General features: G+C 36.2%; 1 protein-coding gene across 11 annotated transcripts in view; it reads left to right on the plus strand.

Moving 5' to 3' along the window:
- The window catches only part of LOC105467940 (cadherin 18), a 1,130,742-nt gene that overhangs the window by 1,073,087 nt on the left and 34,925 nt on the right, over positions 1–22,730 (plus strand). For all 11 annotated transcript variants that reach the window (XM_071099077.1, XM_071099078.1, XM_071099079.1 and 8 more), the window contains one exon: positions 3,306–3,427. In XM_071099077.1, coding sequence (XP_070955178.1) covers positions 3,306–3,427 — 122 coding nt within the window. The remainder of the gene's footprint in view (positions 1–3,305; positions 3,428–22,730) is intronic.

Here is a 22,730-nt window from a genome sequence, read left to right on the forward strand (position 1 = left end):
AGCATAATTTTAGTTATACGTTTTCCTATAAGGAAATCTTTTCATAGAACTCTCAATCAGACAGACCAAAAATACAATTTATAAACCATCTTTATTCTCATGGGCATTTATGAAACTTAGATAGCAATAAATGTGGTTATTTAAGTTCATATTCCCTGTAAATTGTTATAATAGTAGATAAGGCTTTTCATTTTGAGTGAATTTTCATAATGAAAGCAATAAAAGCATATTTTTAGGAAAATAATCTACAATATTACACTAACCTATTCATATATTTGACAAATATTTTTAATACTAATTTTAGAATATGAATAATCAAATTAGAAATCTACCAAATTCTCTAGTAGGCATATACTAATAGACATGATTTAGATTGTTTAGTGGCACATATTTAAATAATAATGGCTTTGGTCTAGAAGTAAATTGAACAATTAAGTCATGATATTTAAGAAAAGAATAGTATTTGTTTTTTCCATTCAATTTCGGTAAGTGGGAAATCTGGAAGAATGACATATTTTGTTGTCCTGTGTTCTCTAGAGACCATCATAGTGTTATGCACACATCGGTCTTTCCAAAAGTAATCACTGGATAAAAATTATTGTTTCTCAAGTTATAAAAGATCTTCTAGGTATTGTAGCATACCGCTTCCACTTGCACTGGAATAGCACTTTCTCTGTGTCGCTATCTCTAGAGGGAGCACTCTGATGACATGAGTCCTTATTATATTAATGTTGCATAAAGCACAGATGATTTTTATATAGCATAGTTTGTGCTGGAAATTGCATGCATGTATTTTGGCTTTGTTTCTATTTTAGTATTCAGAAATTATTAAAATGTACATTCTTTTTCCCAGTCTCAGTATTATAAAGTTGACATAGTTACCATTAATTGTTTCTCAAAAACACAACTTGGCAAGTCAAATAACTCTTATTATAGGCTTACAGGTTAAATAATTAAGGTAAATCAATAAATAGCAAATAACTTTTTGAAGTTCTGCTCCTGAAGAGTGCTGAGAATATGATTTATATTTAAGTTTGTATGATTTCAATGTATTTTATTTACTCTGCTGTCAAAAGAATATGAAAATTGTTTTCTAGAAACAAAGCATAAAATCAAAAATTATAATAACAATAATATAAATAGTGTTTTAAGACCTTAGAGAATTATCCAGTTTTAGCCTTAGCAAAATGTTTGTAAATCCCATGAACAGATTTATATTTTATAGGTAGAGTGATTGACATTCAAAGGATAAAATACTAGCCCAAGGACACAACAAATAATATATAGAGACCCATGGGTACTTTTCAGTTCACAAATATAGAAATATCTCATATCATAAAAGACCGGAATGCTGCAAGAAGGCTGCAAGAAGGCTGCGAGTGGCTATAAAGTGATAGTGAATTTTCACCCCTAATTATCTGAAATCACAGCCACATTTTTATACATCATCCTACTTTTAGTAACAGACAGCAGTTATTGAATTTGCGCCAGAAATTACTTTAAATTTACTCTAACCTTTTGGTTTTCAAAACTGCTATGGTTGCCCCTGACAGGGCAGGCAGTGTCATGAGTCACATGCTCAATAAGATAAGATGTTTCCTACAGGACGTAGAATGGTAGTAGGTATACAGACAAAACTGATATTAGCCTGATCCCAAATGTTATGCTTTTAATCATTGTTACAGAATAGTGATTGTACATTAGGGCTGTAAAGTAATATTGAGTCATAATGGAAAGAGTCTATTTTGAAGTAGAAGAATTCAGATTCCTGTGCCCAAGTGTGGAATGCCTAAGAACACGTTCCAGTTCCAGGGGAAAGCTGCACCAAGGCAGAGGTAGGACAGTGAGAGGTGACCGCTGATAGCAGTCAGAGCGATTATGTATATGCTTTTTCATCCTTCCTTTAATTCGCTAACTTGTGAATAACTTTTATTTTATCTTTATAAAAATTTCCTTCTTTTCTGTACCTCTTCCGTCTTTTATTGTTGAGCTAAACAAATATTCCTGGTACAAAATTGATCAAGAATGATCAAGAACAACGCAGTAGAGTGTGTTTACTATGATTCTGTTTAGGCGGATGACACTTCATATGTGTCCTGAGTGGCAGTGTCGAGTATTGGTTCCAAAGTTTCACAAGCGAAATAAATAAATAAATAAATAAATAAATAAATAAATAAATAAAAATTTTGAAATATTTCCTCTTTCTTATATCTTCTAGGGAAAAATGTGTAGACTGTAATTACCTGTTTAAGTAAAAAATCAGGGACACATTTTTTTTCATTCTTCACAAAAATTAACTTTTTACAGAAGAATTTATTTTCTCTAGTTATTTTAATACAGTGCTACTTAGATTTTCTATTTGCATTAGAGCTACTTAAGATACTTTTTAAACCATATCTTTTCTTACCATCGTGAATAACTTCTCTATAAGTATTTATTCCCTTTTTTCTAATATTGTTATATCTTTTTAACTAGTCTTATTATTAATGTATTAGTATGTTGTTATAATTTAAATTTGAATTGTTTCAGAGAATGGCAGATACATTAGCAGAGAGAAAGCCAGACAGAGAGATTTAATTTGTTCATTATATATTCTGAATCTCTAGCTTTGACTTGTAAAATAAACCAGACATTTACGTTTTTGTTACATCTCAGAATTAATAAACCCACTGAAAAAAATGAAAAGACTTGGTTTAAGATGGATTTGCAAGTATTGAATATATTTTGATATCTCCCAGAGTTACATGTCAATTTCATGTGTGAATCTCATACTAAATTTTGACTTCAATTACTCTTTATTTTCCTCAAGTATGACTCAACATCACACACTACATATATCCTACCATAAGAAAATGATCCTTTGTGTAAATAAATTTATTTTTTGTTTTCTTTGAGTTTAGTTAGATTTGAACATTAGACTTTTTTAAAGATTATGTGATTATTTTTTTACCAGCTGCTGTGTTTTTCTTCGATTAATGATGAAACCAATTGTTCATCCTGTAGACTCTGACAGCATACAATGAATTCTGACAACTTTCTCCCACTCGAGTTCCTGATAACATGTAATTTCCTTGATATGACAAAATATCATTTTGGCATTCATGTCATGCCATGGTGTTCATTTTTCATTTTCCTGTAAGTTAATGAGTTCTAGCAAAGAGCACCTTCATAAAGTTGCCGTTTGCCAAAAGTCCTGCTGCAGCATATGGAACCAGTGACAAGCTGCAGTATTAAAGAGATTTGTTTTAAACCGAGCCTCTAAAGTGTGCATCGAAATACTAAATACATTCCTGTGTATTTTGCAGATAATCCTGATTTGCTGAGCCATGTCACAGTGGGTATTAGAGTTCTGGATGTCAACGACAATCCACCCGAACTTGCCAGGGAATATGATATTGTTGTCTGTGAAAATTCTAAGCCTGGCCAGGTAAGTTAATTGTTTCCTTCCTCCTCATTTGAATGGAATAAATGCAAGCAGCTTTATTTTCATTATTCTTAGGTATAATCCCCCAAAGCCCACAGTGTAATTTTGTACTCAGTGAAACTAATTTCATAAAGCTTTATTTTAAGTACCAAATAATTTTTGGAGAATCATAGTAATTGAATTTTCTTTGGATCCGAATGTAACTCAGAAAAATGAATTCATTCATGAATGCTGCACAAATTATACCAATAAAATGATATTGAATGCTTTATGTCCAACTCTACTTTAAATGAGGAGGAAATAGCAAATGTTTTCCTCTTAATGAGGCTGATGGATTTGATTGTGTCAGAGGGATAGCTCTGTCTATTTTGGAGGATCTGCAGGAGTGACACAGGAACGATGATTGAGTGATGCTGATACTAAATGATGATTCAATTTTAAAAACATGAAGAGTGTATATGTAGTAATAAGGTGGTGAGAGTGAAGATGGATCTGGAACATGGGGCAAGAGGCTGGATGTTGTGTGGCATCTAGTTAAAGAAGCAAGGCAATTTGGAAGTCTGGTTGCCTATAGCAAATAGAGCAAGTAGGAGGCTGAAAGGGGTTGTGTATTTGTTTTTCTGCTGTATAAGCAATTATACAAAATCCACAACTTGAAACAAAATGCATTTATTATCTCACAGTTTAGGTCAGAAATTTGTGCATGGCTTAGCTGGGTCTTTGCAGAGGTCTCGCAAGACTCTAATCAAGGTGTCTGCTAGGGCTGTTTTCTCGCCCGAGGCTTGGGGATCTCTTCCAAGTTCATAGGGCTGTTGGGAGCATTCAGTTTCTCTCTGATACAGACCTGAAAAAGTCAAGACTTTCCTTTACTCCTCAAGGCTGCCCATATCTCTGAGATACCACCAGCAGTTGCTTGCCATTTGGACCTCCCCAATATGTCCAGTTATTTCATCAAGCAAATAAGAGGAGCAAGCCTGCAGGGAAAACAGCCTCGTATAATGTAATGTAATCAAGTGAGTGACACATCAACACATTTGCCATATTCTGTTTGTCAGAACCAAGACACGGGTCATACCCACACTGAAGGGGGAGGGATTACAGAAAGGCGTGCATTCCAGGAGCAGCACCTTAAAATCTATCTGCTTTGGATGAATCCAGAAGTGGAAAGGGTATAGGTCAAAATATACCCTTTCTGAGTCGAAAGTACTCTATTATTATCTGTAGTGAACAAGAATGAGTATCCCTTCCCAAATGATGCCAAGTCATTTTGAAACTTGCGCTGAAATTATACTCCTGAGAAGCATCTTTTATTGTATTTGTGTATGAAGGACAATCAGTGAGGCTTGCTAAAGTAATCATTACCTATTTATTTTTAATACTGTCAGGGAAAAATATATGTATATCTGAATGGCTGGCTTTGTAACATAAAGCTTTTTTCATGTTCACTGTTGTTAAAATAAAAAAAAAACTCTAGACATAATACATTTAAAAGGGTTTATTTAAGCAAAGAATGAGTAACAAATTGGGCTACACTCAGAATCAGAAGAAGTTTAAAGAACTCCATCCAGCATCGTGAGCGACAGGCTTTCAAAGGCTGAACACAGAAGCCAAGTAGAGAAATGACCTGATTGGCTACAGCTAGGTGTTTGCTTTATTTGGGCCTAAAGTGACCAGTTGGCTGTCTTGTAATTGCCTGAAACCCAGCTATTTTTTACTAAAATTATATTCCTAAGTTATGTTTCTTTTAGTTGACATAATGTGTTAGAGTTCTCTAGAAAGACAGAACTAATAGGATAGATGCATATATGAAAGGGAGTTTATTAAGGAGTATTGACTCACACACCATCATAAGGTGAAGTCCCGCAGTAGGCCGTGTGCAAGCTAAGGAGCAAGAAAGCCAGTCTGATTCCCTAAACCTCAGTATTAGGGAAGCCAACAGTGCAGCTTTCAGCCTGTAGCCAAAGGACTGAGATCCCCTGGCAAACCACTGGTGTTAAGTCCAAGAATCCAAATGCTGAAGAGCGTGGAGTCCGATGTTCGAGGTCAGGAAGCATCCAGCACGGGAAAAAGATGAAGGCCGGAAGACTCAACAAGTCTGCTCTTCCATCTTCTGCCTGTTTTATTCTAGCCTGTCTGGCAGCTGATTAGGTTGTGCCCACCCAGATTGAGGGTGGATCTGCCTCTCCTAGTCCACTGACTCGAATGTTAATCTCCTTTGGTAACACCGTCACAGACCCCCGAGGAACAATACTTTGCATCCTTCAGTCCAATCAAGTTGACACTCAATATTAACCATCAAACAAATCTAGGTAGCAGTTTGTTACACAAAAGCTAAAAATACAGTGATAGTCTCAGGCTGATATGGCCTTCTACTTAATTAATTCAACATTTCCCATGAGAAAATTATAAATATGAATGAGGACAAAGTAAAGTTATATTTGAAAGTGTTGTATGGTTTATATAATTTATTCACTTAAAATATTAAGATTATTATTTTATATGCTTAAGTATTTTACTATGCAATGATTTTAAAACCAGTAAGTAATTTTATAGTATAAATACATTATTAAATATTTATCAAATTTTCTTTCAATTCTATTAAAAATGGATGCATACATCCTAACATAATGTTCTTGAAATACATTATAAAAGCACAGTTGATGAAAAAAATGTTAAATATTCTAATGGAAAATTTAAATTTAAGAAAATACAGTATCTCAATTGTTGGTAATAACAGCAACTTAGACATAGTGGAAGAGAAAATAATGGAATTGGAAAATTTAAATTTAAGAAAATACAGTAGCTCAATTGTTGGTAATAACAGCAACTTAGACATAGTGCAAGAGAAAATAAGGGAACTGGAAAGTAGGTCAGAATAAAAAAGCCATGTTGAAGCATGAAAAGATAAAGAAAATATAAATAAGAATATGAGAGACATATGGGACTTGCAAGTCTAATATACAAGTTATTCAATTCTCAGAGGCATATGAGAGAAAGAATGGGACTGAAAAAATATTTAAGATGATTATAGCTGAAAGTTATTCCAAATTGATGGAAATATCAAGTCAAACACTCAATAAACTTAAGAGAAACAAAACCACCAAGCATACTGCCTACAAAGCTAAATTTACCTCAGTGCATGAAAGTAAAACTTTAGCAAATTAAAAGCAGCAAGAGAAAAAAAGATATGATACCACTATCAAAGTCACAGGACCTAAGATGAGGCAAAGCATTCTTTGACTTGACACCAAAAGCATGAGTCATAAAAGGAAACAGTGATAAATTGAATTTCATCAAAATTTAAAAGTTTTGCTCTTAAAATCTGTTAAGATGATAAAAAGACAAACTACAGAGTTTCTACTTTTAGTCCTATAGTTTGTTTTTATAAAAAGGTTTCAAAACTCAACAATAAAATCTGAAGATAAAATTCAATTTGAAAATGGGCAAAATACAAGAACAGACATTTACTGGCAAGGACATAGAAAGAGCCAACCAGCGTATGCAAAGGTATTCCACATCTTTTTAAAAATTTATTTCTATTTACATTGGGTAAATAGAAATTAAAACTACAATGTGATATCACTACAGGCCTATCATAAAAGCTAAACTTTGTGGTAAATTGTGGAGAAATTAGGTCATTTCTGCATCATTGGTGAACGTGTAAAATGGCACTGCTACCCGGGAACATATTTTGACAGTTTCATAAAAAATTAAATTTGGAATTACCATAAAATTCAGAACTATATTCTTGGGCATTTCCCACAGAGATATGAAATTTTATGTTTCTACAACAAATGTACGAAATTATTTATAGCAGTTTCATTTCTAATAAATCCAGACTGGAACCAACACAGACATCCTTCAATAGATGAACTATTAAGCAAACTGTGATAAATTCATAGCATGAAATACGGTTCAGCAAAGAAAAGGAATGAATAATTAATACATGCCATAACCTGGATGAATCTCTAGAAAATTGTTCTGAGTGAATAAAAGAGCCAATGTCCAAAGTTTCCATAAAGTATAATTTCATTGAAATAGCATTTTTACCATAACAAAATTAGAAATAGAGAACAGGTTATTAGTTGCCAGAGGTTGGATCCAAAGGTAAAGATGAAGAGGAGTGGGTGTGGCCATAACATGGCAGCAGGAGATATCCTTATGGTGATGGAAATGCTCATATGTTCTTCTTATCAATGTCAATATCTTGGTTGTGACATTGTTTTGCAAGATGTTACCTGTGGGAGAAAGTAGGTAAAGGTATATAAGATCTCTCAGTATTATTTCTTACAATTACCTATAAATCTTCGATTACCTCAAAGTAGAAGTTTTAATTACAAATTTTTAAAAATACCTTCAAAAGGACAATAATAAATCAGATTTTCATGAAGAAAAATTAAAGCTGGAAAACAATAAAAGGATAACACCCAAGAGCTACTAGAAAATAACTGACAGTCGTATATTATTTTTCTACCAAATATATTCCTCAAAAGTAAAGTCAAATAAAGCTCATATTTAGGCAAACAAAAATGTGAACATTATTTAGCATAAGTCAGAAACACCATTAAAGCTTTTCTTGAGTAAAAACGAAAATAACTCTATTGGCAAGACACATTAAAGAACAAAGCAGAACTAAATGATTAATAACTAAGCAATCAAAGGTTTCTAGGGTTTAAAATATAGAGAGTATACATGGTCTAAGAAATCATAAAAAAGGAAAGAGATAAGGGAAGTTAAAATATTTTAAATTCCTAACCTTTGAGGAAATTGATAATCTATTAATTTATAATAAAATTTGTAAGTTGAAAATTTATTTTGTAATTTATAAATTAACCAATCAAATTAGTAAAAGAACATGTAACTAACAAGCTGATAGAAATTGGAATTTTAAAAAATACTTAATCCCAAAGAGGGCAAAGTTTAAAGCTCTAATTCCTGATTTTAATTATGTTTATAAAATATTCATTAACATTAGAATAACTCAATTACTTGAAAAATTACTGTGTATGGTTTTCTATATGTCACAGTACAAATTTTTTTTTAAGTATTTCACATAGGATGTATGTTCAAGGATTCTAGAATGACACATTTCCAAGCTAAACGTAAATTCTAACAAAATATGAAGATTATAACTAATGTAATAGTGCCAAAATAATCCTGAAATTTGCATGAAGTTTGTAAAACTCAAAGTTAGAATGACAGTTTTTCATATTTGCTGTAGAAATATAGTTTCATCTCATTACACAAACAAGGACAATAAAGATTTTATTAATATTTGAATGGGTAATGTTAGTGGAACTTCGTAAAACAAAACATGAGACAAAAATTTATATAGAACAAGTGGAAATACCATGAACAAATGTAAAATATATAAAGTGTGTTTCAGTGTTTATGTTAAAATAAAAACACTTAAATACTCAAATTAAATGGTGCCTGTTATCAGAATAGACTTAAAAGTCAATTGGGTGTTGCTTATAAGAGATGTATTATAAATATAAGAGAGAAAAAAGTTGAAAGAAAAAATACAGGAAATTATACACACAGTTCTAATGGAAACTTTATCAATATCCCTATGCAATTATACATACACATAAAAATTATCAAAGGGAAAACATTACATGTAAAAAGGCAAACTTCATTATGATAAACATAGTCTGTACACTGGGTAGAAGTAGCAATTTTAAATGTATATATACTTGTCAATCCTGCCTCTAAATAAGCAAATCAAACTATTTTTGAATTGAGAGATTTTACACACTTTTCCAAGTAACTGAAAGAATATTCACATAAAATTTGAGTAATATTAAAAATTAAACATTACGGTTATAAAAATTTACTGATGGACAAATATGCCAACTTCAGATGATGCATTCTTTCAAAATTTGCACAAAATATTGACCAAAATTATACTGTCTGCTGGGACACAACACAAGATTTAATAATGTACAAAATCAACCTCATTTTTCTTTATTACAATAAGTATAGCTAGATGATAATTAAAAGCTATTTCTTAAAAAATCATATTGCAAATAAAGGAATGTATTTCTAAGTAACCTAAGACCTGCCAAGATGGCCAAATAGGAACAGATCAGTTCTGCAGCTCCCAGCATGACTGATGCAGAAGATGGGTGATTTCCACATTTCCAACTGAGGTACCTGGTTCATCTCATTGGGACTAGTCAGACGGCCCACGGAGTGTGAGCCAAAGCAGGATGGGGTATTGTCTCACCCGGGAAGTGCAAGGGGTTGGGGGTTTTCCCTTTTCTAGCCAAGGGAAGCCGTGACAGACTGTACCAGGAAAATCGGGACATCCCCGCCTTAATACTGTGCTCTTCCAATGGTCTTAGCAAATGGCACACCAGGAGATTATATCCTGCACCTGGCTCAGTGGGTCCCATGCCCACAGAGCCTTACTCACAGCTAGTGCAGCAGTCTGGCAGCCTGATGGTGGAGGGGTGTCCACCATTGATGAGTCTTCAGGAGGTAAACAAAGCCCCCCCGAAGCTCGAACTGAGTGGAGCCCACTGCAGCTCAAAAAAGTCTACCTGCCTCTATAGATTCCACCTCCGGGGGCAGGGCATAGCTGAACAAAAGGCAGCAGAAACTACTGCAGACTTAAATGTCCCTGTCCGATAGCTCTGAAGAGAGCAATGGTTCTCCCTGCGCAATGTCCGAACTCTGAGAATGGACAAACTGCCTCCTCAAGTGAGTCCCTGACCCCTGTGTAGCCTAACTGGGAGACATCTCCTAGTAGGGGCCAACTAACACCTCATACAGCTGGGTGCCCCTCTGACACGAAGCTTCCAGAGGAAGGATCAGGCAGCAATATTTGCTGTTCTGCAATATTTGCTGTTCTACAGCCTCTACTGGTGATACCGAGGCAAAAAGGGTCGAGAGTAGACCTCCAGCAAGCTCCAACAGACCTGCAGCTGAGGGACCTTACTGTTAGAAGGAAAACTAACAAACAGAAGGGAGTAGCATCAACATCAACAAAAAGGATATCCACACCGAAACCCCATCTGTAGGTTACCATCATCAAAGAACAAAGGTATATAAAAATCACAAAGATCAGGAGAAACCAGAGCAGAAAAACTGAAAATTCTAAAAACCAGAGTATCTCTTCTCCTCCAAAGGATCGCAGCTCCTCGCCAGCAATGGCACAAACCTGGACGGAGAATGAATTTCATGAATTGACAGAAGCAGGCTTCAGAAGGTTGGTAATAACAAACTTCTCTGAGCCAAAGGAGGATGTTCAAACCCATCGCAAGGAAGCTAAAACCTTGAAAAAAGATTAGACAAATGACTAACTAGAATAAACAGTGTAGAGAAGACCTTAAATGACCTGATGGAGCTGAAAACCATGGCACAAAAACCATGTGATGCATACACAAGCTTCAGTAGCCGATTCAATCAAGTGGAAGAAAGGGTATCAGTGATTGAAGATCAAATGAATGAAATGAAGTGAGAAGAGAAGTTTAGAGAAAAAAATGTAAAAAGAAATGAACAAAGCCTCCAAGAAATATGGGACTATGTGAAAAGACCAAATCTACGTTTGATTGGTATACCTGAAAGTGATAGGGAGAATGGAACTAAGTGGAAAACACACTTCAGGATATTATCCAGGAGAACTTCTCCAACCTAGCAAGGCAGGGCAACATTCAAATTCAGGAAATACAGAGAACACCACAAAGATACTCTTTGAGAAGAGCAACCCCAAGACACATAATTGTCAGTTTCACCAAGGTTGAAATGAAGGAAAAAATGTTAAGGGCAACCAGGGAAAAAGGTAAGGTTACCCACAAAGGGAAGCCCTTTAGACTAACAGCGGATCTCTCAGCAGAAACTCTACAAGCCACAAGAGAGTGGGACCAATATTCAACATTCTTAAAGGAAAAGAATTTCAATCCAGAATTTCATATCCAGCCAAACTAAGTTTCATAAGTGAAGGAGAAATAAAATCCTTTACAGACAAGCAAATGCTGAGAGATTTTGTGACCACCAGGCCTGCCTTACAAGAGCTTCTGAAGGAAGCACTAAACAACCTGTACTAGCCACTGCAAAAACATGCCAAATTGTAAAGACCATGGATGCCAGGAAGAAATTGCATAAACTAAGGGGAAAATAACCAGCTAACATCATAAAGACAGGATCAAATTCACACATAACAATATTAACCTTAAATGTAAATGGGCTAAATTCCCCAATTAAAAGACATAGACTGCTAAATTGGATAAAGAGTCAAGATTCATGAGTGTGCTGCATACAGGAGACCCATCTCATGTGCAGAGACACACATAGGCTCAAAATAAAGGCATGGAGGAACATCTACCAACAAATGGAAAGCAAAAAAAAGCAGAGGTTGCAATCCTAGTCTCGGATAAAACAGACTTTAAAGCAACAAAGTTCAAAAGAGACAAAGAAAGCCATTACATAATGGTAAAGGGATCAATGCAACAAGAAGATCTAACTATGCAAAATATATATGCACCCAATACAGGAGCACTCAGATTCAAAAAGCAAGTCCTTAGAGACCTACAAAGAGACTTAAACTCCCACACAACAATAATGGGAGACTTTAACACCCCACTGTCAATATTAGATCAATGAGACAGAAGGTTAACAAGGATATTCAGGACTTGAACTCAGCTCTGCACCAAGCAAATCTAATAAACATCTACAGAACTCTCCACCCCAAATCAACAGAACATAAATTCTTCAACACCACAATGTACTTATTCCAAAATTGACCACATAGTTGAAAGTAAAGCACCCTCAGCAAATGTAAAAGAAATCACAACAAAGTGTCTCTCAGACCAGAGTGCAATCACATTAGAACTCAAGATTAAGAAACTCACTTAAAACCGCACAACTACATTGAAACTGAACAACCTGCTCCTGAATGACTACTGGGTGTAAACAACGAAATGAAGGCAGAAATAAAGATGTCCTTTGAAACCAATGAGAACAAAGACACAACGTACCATAATCTCTGGGACACCTTTAAGGCAGTGTGTAGAGGGAATTTATAGCACTAAACACCCACAAGAGAAAGCAGGAAAGATCTAAAATCAACACCCTAACATCACAATGAAAAGAACTAGAGAAGCAAGAGCAAACAAATTCAAAAGCTAGCAGAAGGGAAGAAATAACTAAGATCAGAGCAGAACTGAAGGAGATAGAGATGCAAAAAACCCTTCAGAAATTCACTGAATCCAGGAGATTTTTTTTTTTAAAGATCAGCAAAATTGTTAGACCACTAGCAAGACTAATAAAGAATAAAAGAGAGAAGAATCAAATAGACACAATAAAAAATGATAAAAGGGATATCACCACCAATACCACAGAAATACAAACTACTATCAGAGAATACTATAAACACCTCTATGCAAATAAACTAGAAAATCTAGAAGAAATGGATACATTCCTGCACACATATACTCTCCAAAGACTACACCGGAAGATGCTGAATCCCTGAATAGACCAATAACAAGCTCTGAAATTGAGGCAATAATTAATAGCCTACTAACAAAAAAAGTCCAGGACCAGATGGATTCACAGCCAAATTCTACCAGAGGTACAAACAGGAGTTGGTACCATTCCTTCTGAAACTATTCCAATCAATAGAAAAAGAGGGAATCCTCCCTAACTCATTTTATGAGGCCAACAGCATCCTGATACCAAAGCCTGGCAGAGCCACAACAAAAATAGAGAATTTTAGAACAATATCCCTGATGAACATCAATGCAAAAATCCTCAATAAAATGCTGGCAAACCGAATCCAGCAGCACATCAAAAACGTTATCCACCAAGATCAAGTTGGCTTCATCCCTGGGATGCAAGGCTGGTTCAACATACGCAAATCAATAAATGTAATCCATCACATAAACAGAACCAAAGACAAAAACCACATGATTATCTCAATAGATGCAGAAAAGGCCTTTGACAAAATTCAACAGCCCTTCATGCTAAAAACTATCAATAAACTAGGTATTGATGGAATGTATCTCAAAATAACAAGAGCTATTTATGACAAACCCACAGCCAATATCATACTGAATGGGCAAAAACTGGAAGCATCCCCTTTGAAAACTGGCACAAGACAGGGATGCCCTCTCTCACCACTCCTGTTCAACATAGTGTTGGAAGTTCTGGCCAGAGGGTAATCAGGCAAGAGAAAAAAATAAAGGATATTTAATTAGGAAAAGAGGAAGTCAAATTGTCCCTGTTTGCAGATGACATGACTGTATATTTAGAAAACCCCATCGTCTCAGCCCAAAATCTTTTTAAGCTGATAAACAACTTCAGCAAATTCTCAGGATACAAAATCAATGTGCAAAAATAACAAGCATTCCTATACACCAATAATAGACCAACAGAGGGTCAAATCATGAGTGAACTCCCATTCACAATTGCTACAAAGTGAATAAAATACCTAGGAATCCAACTTACAAGGGATGTGAAGGACCTCTTCAGGGAGAACTACAAACCACTGCTCAATGAAATAAAAGAGGATACAAACAAATGGAAGAACATTCCATGCTCATGCTCATGGATAGGCAGAATCAATATCACAAAAATGGCCATAGTGCCCCTGGTAATTTATAGATTCAATGCCATCCCCATCAAGCTACTGATGACTTTCTTCAAAGAATTGGAGAAACCTACTTTAAAGTTCATATGAAACCAAAGAAGAACCCTCATTGCCAAGACAATCCTAATCAAAAAGAACAAAGCTGGAGGCATCATGCTACCTGACTTCAAACTATTCTACAAGGCTACAGTAACCAAAAGAGCATGGTACTGGTACCAAACCAGAGATATAGACCAATGAAACAGAACAGATGACTCAGAAATGACACCACACATCTACGACCATCTGATTTTTGGCAAACCTGACAAAAACAATAAATGGGGAAAGGATTCTCTGTTTAATAAATGGTGCTGGGAAAACTGGGTAGCCATATGTAGAAAGCTGAAACTGGATCCCTTCCTTACACCTTATAGAATAACTAATTCAAGATGGATTAAAGATTTAAATGTTAGCCCTAAAACCATAAAAACCCTAGAAGAAAACCTGGGCAATACCATTCATAACATAGGCATGGGCAAGGACTTCATGACTAAAACACCAAAAACAATGGCAACAAAAGCCAAAATAGACAAATGAGATCTAATTAAACTAAAAAGCTTCTGCACAGCAAAATAAACTACCATCAGAGTGAATAGGCAACCTACAGAATGGGAGAAAATTTTTGCAATCTACTCATCTGACAAAGGACTAATATCTAGAATCTACAAAGGACTTAAACAAATTTACAAGAAAAAACCAAACAACCCCATCAAAAAGGGGCAAAAAGCCAGGCACAGTGGCTCACGCCTGTAATCCCAGCACTTTGGGAGGCCAAGGTGGGTGAATCACGATGTCAGGAGATCGAGACCATCCTGGCTAATATGGTGAAACCCCATCTCTACTAAAAAGCAAAAAAAAAAAAAAAAAAAAAAAAAAAAACAAATAATTAACTGGGCATGGTGGTGGGCACCTGTAGTCCCAGTTACTTTGGTGGCTGAGGCAGGAGAATAGCGTGAACCCAGGAGGTGGAGTTTGCAATGAGCCGAGATTGTGCCACTGCACTCCAGCCTCAGTGACAGAGCGAGACTGTCTCAAAAAAAAAAAAAAGGGGGGGCAAAGGATATGAAGAGACATTTATGCAGCCAATAGACACATGAAAAAATACTCATCATCTCTGCTCGTCAAAGAAATGCAAATCAAAACCACAATGAGATACCATCTCACACCAGTTAGAATGGCGATCATTAAAAATTCAGAAAACAACAGGTGTTGGAGAGAACGTGGAGAAATAGGAACCCTTTTACACTGTTGACGGGAGTATAAACGAATTCAACCATTGTGGAAGACAGTGTGGCAATTCCTCAAGGATCTAGAACTAGAAATACCATTTGACCCAGTGGTCCCATTACTGGGTATATACCCAAAGGATTATAAATTGTGTTACTGTAAATACTTATGCACATGTATGTTTATTGTGGCACTGTTCAAAACAGCAAAGACTTGGAACCAACCCAAATGATATTATTGATAGACTGGATTAAGAAAATGTGGAACATATACACAATGGAATACTATGCAGCCATAACAAAAGATGCCTTCATGTCCTTTGTACGGACATGGATAAAGCTGGAAACTGTCATTCTGAGCAAACTATCGCAAGGAAAGAAAACCAAACACTGCATGTTCTCACTCATAGGTGGGAACTGGACAATGAGAACCCTTGGACACAGGATGGGGAACATCACACACTGGGGCCTGTCATGGGGTCGGGGGATGGGAGAGGGATAGCATTAGGAGAAATATCTAATGTAAATGATGAATTAATGAGTGCAGCAAACCAACATGGCACATGTATACATATGTAATAAACCTGCACGTTGTACATATGTACCCTAGAACTTGAAGTATAATAAAATGAAAACAAAAGCAAAATACATATTGCAAATAAAGGAATGCATTTCTAAGTAAACAAAGATTCCATGAAGAAAAACAAACTTAAATGAAAAGACTAGTTACATGAAATGATAATGTAAATAAGTCCATATCAAAATTTCTAGAAATGGTTCAGCCATAACTAATGGGAAATTTATAACTTTAAATGCATATAATAAGATAAAATAATGCAAATTGAAAGCCTAAAGCATCATTCTTAAGAAGTTAGAAAAATAAGTCAATTTAATCAAAATGAAAGAGAATAACAATTTATGAGATGAATGTAATGAAATGAATCAAAAGAAAACATTCAAAAGTTCACAGCTTAGTTATTTGAAAAGACAGACAAGTCTGTCTTGTCTGTTAATCTGTTAAAGACAAAAAGAGAAATAGAACAAATGAAGAATATTGGGAAAAAATCAAGAGGTGATAACTATAGATCCTACAGATATCAAAAGCCAATTGTGTATTACAATGTCGTATTTTACTAAAATTTGAAAGTTTAGACATAATGCATATATATTTAGAAAAGTAAAGTTTGTCAAAGCTGACACAAGAATAGATTTAGCTGGGCTTGGTGGCTCATGCCTATAATCCCAGCTACTTGGGAGGCTTAAGTGGGAGGATCCCTTGAGCCCTGGAGGTCAAGTCTGCAGCGAGCTGTGATCATGCCACTGCACTCCAGCCTGGGTGACAAAGTGAGACTTCATCTCAAAAATAATAATAATAATGATAATAATAATAATAAAAAGAATAAGGACTGAGCCTGATTAAGGTTGTATTTATTAAATTCATCAAATATATAAATAAAAACCTTTCCTTTCCACAAATAAACTCTCTTCTCATGGCTTTAATGGTGAATTCTACTAAAAATTTTTAAAAGATCATGAGAATAATTGTAAAAGGCATTCAAGAGTTCAGAAAAAGGGTGGTAGGACCATTTTTTTACACATTTTGTGATGCCAGCATAGCCTTAACATCAAAAGGTAAAAGTGGAATTATAGCTATTCTCTCCACAATCATAGATATAATAAATGTCATAAATAAAATATTTGTAAACCATGTAAAGCAAAAAAGAATAGTATTTTAAAATGAGACAATGAAAAATAAAAACCTACCTAATCAGGAGAATCCAAAGCATTTGTGAAAATTCAACACCCATTAATAACAGCAACAACAGTGACAATGCTGCCATAAACGGGTAGAATTTTTTAATGAAATTAGCAAATTTGCTAAATAACAGGTCAACGTAAACATGTTATATGGACTTCTCATACCGCAAACAATTAGAAAATTAACTTGAAACAGTAGACCATTTTCCATCACATTAAAAATAAGACGCCTAAAAATAAATGTTACCCTTGTTAGCACTCAACTACTTTCTCTCTAGAAAGCAACTCTTAAAACTTAGGTCCTTTGCCTCAGTGAATCTTTATTCCCATGATTTTTTTTTTTTTTTTTTTTTTTTTTGGAGACAGTGTTTCCCTCTTGTTGCCCAGACTGGAGTGCAGTGGCGTGATCTCTGCTCACCACAACCTCCATATCCTGGGTTCAAGCAATTCTCCTGCCTCAGCCTCCCAAGTAGCTGGGATTACAGGCATGCACCACCACACCTGGCTAATTTTGTATTTTTGGTAGAGACGGGGTTTCTCCATGTTGGTCAGGCTGGTCACGAACTCCCAACCTCAGCTGATCCACCTGCCTCGGCCTGCCAAAGTGCTGGGATTACAGGCGTGAGCCACCACACCCGGCTATTTCCATGATGTTTAGATTACTCAGAGATCTAAAATTGGTAAATTAAAAATGTCATTTGAAATATGATGTAAATAACCAAGCATGGGCTTATGTTTGCATCAGACATTGTTTTCTAACTAATTATAATTTCAAACATTCATTTAAATAAGCATGTAAATTTTATTTTTAAATTTCAAGATCATTTCAAAGCTTTAAGGTTAAAGTATATTCTCATAATGTGACACAACAATGGTTGCTAGTCCAATGCTACCTATGTAGTCTGCTGCAAATCTGGGCCAATAACACCCAGCCCTTGCTCTTGGCTCAATTGATACTTATTTTCTCTGTATGTGAACATCTGCTCCCAAATTTAAAACTCTGGTCTCAGTTTTCTGGCCTATGACCTTGAATTTTTCTGTTGACCTCTGATATTTTCCGCCACTTTCTCATGAGATAGGTTCACTTATCCATTCTCCCTAGGACATGCTCCCTTCTTAATGTGACATTGCTGTTATGGGTCCTCTGTTTTACCTCCTGCATTGACTGCAAAAGCTCTACAGAATGTTTAAGAAATGATATTATTCGACATTAACAGGTGCTTTCTTCATCTCCAAAATAAAGACAAATGTCAGAATTTCAGGGCCCTTCCAAGACTGAAATTATATAAATTTAGGACTAAATAAGTTTCAAACTCCTTTAAATATGAGTTACCTTATTCTATGCATGAGTTATCTTATTCTATGCATATCTTATTCTGTCCTCTAAATATGATTTACCTTATTCTGTGCATTCAGTTACCTTATTCTTATTCTATTTGATACTTTTTGGAGAGGGATGTATCTCTGACAACTTGCTTTTTCTTTGGTAAGTCTCATTAACTATTTATTTACATAGTATTTCTCCTTTCTTTATGTATTTGTTACTTATTTTCATAAGTGTATTAGTTCAGTTTCATACTGCTATAAAGGACTTCCAGAGACTGGGTAATTTATAAAGGAAAGAGGACTTCTGGAGACTGGGTAATTTATAAAGGAAAGATGAACTCACAGAGCATCGTGACTGGGGAGTCCTTAGGAAACTTATTTGTTACTTATTTTCAAAAGTGTATTAGTTCATTTGCATACTGCTATAAAGGACTACCTGAGACTGGGTAATTTATAAAGGAAAGATGAACTCACAGTTCATCATGACTGGGGACACCTTAGGAAACCTACACTCATGGCGGAAGGCAAAGGGGGAGCAAGGCAGCTTCTTCACAAGCCAACAAGGAGAAGTGCTGAGTGATGGGGAAAGAGCCTCTTATAAAACCATCAAATCTCCTTGGAACTCACTCACCATCACAGAAACAGCGTGAGGGAAACCATCCCCATGATTCAATTACCTCCACCTAATCTATCCCTTGATATATGGGGATTATAAATCAAGATGAGATTTGGGTGGTGACACAAAGCCTAACCATATCATTCTACCCTGGCCCCTCTCAAATCTAATGTCCCTTTCACATTTCAAAACCAATCATGCCTTCCCAACAGTGCCCCAGAGTTATAATTCATTCCAGCATTAGCCCAAAAGTCCAAGTCCAAAGTCTTATCTAAGACAAGGCAAGTCCCTTCTGCCTATGAGCCTGTAAAATCAAAAGCAAGTTAGTCAATTTCTAGGTACCATGGGTCTACAGGCATTGGGTAAATACACCCATTCCAAATAGGAGAAATTGGCCAAAAGGAAGGGGCTACAGGCCCCTGGCATGTCCAAAATCTAGCAGTGCAGTCAAATGTTAAAGCTCCAAAATGATCTCCCTTTACTCCATGTCTCACATGCAGGTCACGCTGATGCAAGAGGTGGCCTCCCACAGCCTTAGGCAGCTCAGCTCCAGTGGCTTTGCAGGGTACAGCCCTTTTCCTGGCTGCTTTAAAGGGCTGGCATTGAGTGCAGCATTTCCAGGCACACAGTGTAAGCTGTTGGTGGATCTACCATTCTGGGGTCTGAATAACGGTGGCCCTCTTCTCACAGCTCCACTAGGCAGTGCCCCACTGGGGACTCTGCTGTGGGGGCTCCAACCCCAAATTTCCCCTCCACACTGCCCTAGTAGCCATTCTCCTTAAGGGCTCCAGCCCTGCAGCAGACTTCTGCTGGACATCCCGGCATTCCCTTAGATCCTCTGAAATCTAAGTGGAGGCTCCCAAACTTCAATTCTTGGCTTCTGAGCACTTGCAAGCCCAATACCACATGTAAGCCACGAAGGCTTGGGGCTTGCACCCTCTGAAGCAATGGCCTGAGCTGTGTATTGGCCCCTTTTAGCTGTGGCTTGGATGCAGGGCACCAAGTCCTGCACAAAGCAGCAGGGTCCTGGGCTGGCCCACAAAACCAGTTTTTCTTCCTCGGCCTCTAGTTTCCTGATGGGAGGGGTTGCCGTGAAGACCTCTGACATGCCCTGGAGACATTTTCTCCATTGTCTTGGTGATTAACATACAGCTCCTTGATACTTATGCAACTTTCTGCAGCCAGCTTGAATTTCTCCTCAGAAAATGGGTTGTTCTTTTTTATTGCATTGTCAGGCTTCACATTTTCCAAACTTTTATGCTCTGCTTCCCTTTAAAACATAAGTTCTGAATTTAAACCATCCCTTTGAAATGCATAAAACTGAATGATTTTAAGAGCACCCAGGTTATATCTTGAACACTTTGCTATTAAAAATTTCTTCCACTAGATACCCTAAATCATCTCTCTCAACTTCAAAGTTTCACAGATCCCTAGAGCAGGGGCAAAATGCCACCAGTCTCTTTGCTAAAGCATAGCAAGAGTCACTTTTATTCCAGTTTCCAACAGGTTCCTCTTCTCCATCCTTAGCCTGGACTTCATTTTCCATATCACCATCCACATTTTCGTCAAAGCCATTCAACAAGTCTCTAGAAAGTTCCAAACCTTCCCACATCTTTCTGTCTTCTAAGCCCTCCAAACTGTTCCAATCTCTCCCTCTTATCCAGTTCCAAAGTCAATTCCACATTTTTTGGTATGTTTATATCTGTGCCCCACGCTCCATGGTACCAATTTACTGTATTAGTCTGTTTTCATACTGCTATAAAGAACTGCTTGAGACATGGTAATGTATAAAGGAAAGAGGTTTAATTGACTCACAGTTCAGCATGGCTAGGGAGGCCTTAGGAAACTTAAAATCATGGGTGAAAGTCAAGGGGAAGCAAGGCACCTTCTTCACAATCCTGCAGGAAAGAGAAGTGCTGAGAGATGGGGGATGAGCTGCTTATGAAACTATCAGATTGGCCAGGTGTGTTGGCTCATGCCTGTAATCCCAGCACTTTGGAAGGCTAAGTCAGGCAGATCACCTGAGGTCAGGAGTTCAGCCTGCCCAACATGGCGAAACCCCATCTCTTTAAAAATACAGAAAATTAGCCAGGCATGGTGGCGGGTGCCTGTAATTCCAGCTACTTGGGAGGCTGAGGCAGGAGAATCACCTGAACCTAGGAGGTGTAGGTCGTAGTGAGCTGAGATCGCACCACTGCACTCCAGCCTAGGCAACAAGAGCAAAACTCAATCTCAAAAAACAAAACAAAACAAACAACAACAACAAAAAAACACCATCAGATCTCCTGAGAACTCACTATCAGGAGAACAGCATGGGGGAAAGCCCCCTCATGATCCAGTTACCTCTACCTGGTGTCTCCCTTGACATGTGGGGATTATGGGATTATGAGGATTATAATTCAACATGATTTTAGTGGGGACACAAAACCTAACCATATCAAAAAGGTAATTACTACACTTGGCATTTGATGTTACTACACTTCTTATATTTTGATTAAGTTTTGTTAGTTGATTATGTGGTTACACCTTTTTGCACTTCAAAACACTATACATTTAGCTACCATTGTTGCCTTTACCATTGAACGATTTTAGATGAGATCATAAGATAACTGAACTTATTATGCTGTTGCTTGTGTATTTGTTTTCACCTCTTCCACCAAAATAAATTTAAGCTTTAATTGATGGAAGAAAAGATTGTTTGAAAGTGTAGCTTGTGGCACTCACATTTAGACAAATCATTACCAGTGTATGTGCTCTACTTGTGTGATTAACCCATTACAGAGTGAAATGGCCCAAATCTGTATTCTTTAGTGTCATAGTGTTTGACTCCTTTAACCATATATTGAAAACACTTTTGAAGAAATCTGATGCATTCTGATGCAGAGTTGGAATAAGAAGCTCTATTTAAACAACAATTGGCGAAATCAGTTTTCTGAAGTGTATTTGTATTGCCAGGCTGTGTGACAGTTCCTCTTTCAATGACAATTGCTTTTAGAATTACGGGTATTTCTATTATGAATGCTGCACATCTAAACGTATCAGAATGTAGCTATGGCAAAGAGATTGGCTTTTTATGAAAGTTTAATCCCCATGTAACAGCAGAGTTCAGGCAAATTGTGATACTAATGTAAACTGCAACAATATAGTTCTCTAAGTTAATATAGTTTCCTGTTCTGGAAAAAAAAAAAAAAATCTTTTAAGTACATTGCCTGAGAAAAATATTAAAAAGAAAGGCATGCATGCATGAAATTTGAAGACAGTTCCCAAAGTAGAATGAATTAAGAAAAAATTAGATATGCCTAAAGTAGAAACACTGAAAAAATAAAGGGAGTCTATTCTATTTTATGCATATTAAATTTCCTCTGTATTCCTTCTTTCATTGTAAATAAACGTACAAAAATAACACATAAAAGAAATTTTATTGCATAACATTATATGCTTCCACCACATACAATTATTAACCATATAACGTTGCATGAAAAAATTAACTAGGTCAATAGAGATTCTTTACTGTCAAACATCAAGCTCATTTAAATAACAAAAGTTGATGTTATCAAATAAATGTATGCAGATACTATTAAAGATTATATTATGAAGCAGATGCATTGATTAAACAGGATACTATGTCTTTTTCAAAAAATTATTTTTGATTGAGAGGTTACATGGGCCTTTTTTTTTTTTTTTCTGAGAAGGAATCTTGCTCTGTTGCCCAGGCCGGAGTGCAGTGGTGCGATCTCAGCTCACTGCAAG

This window comes from Macaca nemestrina, chromosome 6 (assembly GCF_043159975.1).
Source record: "Macaca nemestrina isolate mMacNem1 chromosome 6, mMacNem.hap1, whole genome shotgun sequence".
Taxonomy (NCBI): domain Eukaryota; kingdom Metazoa; phylum Chordata; class Mammalia; order Primates; family Cercopithecidae; genus Macaca; species Macaca nemestrina.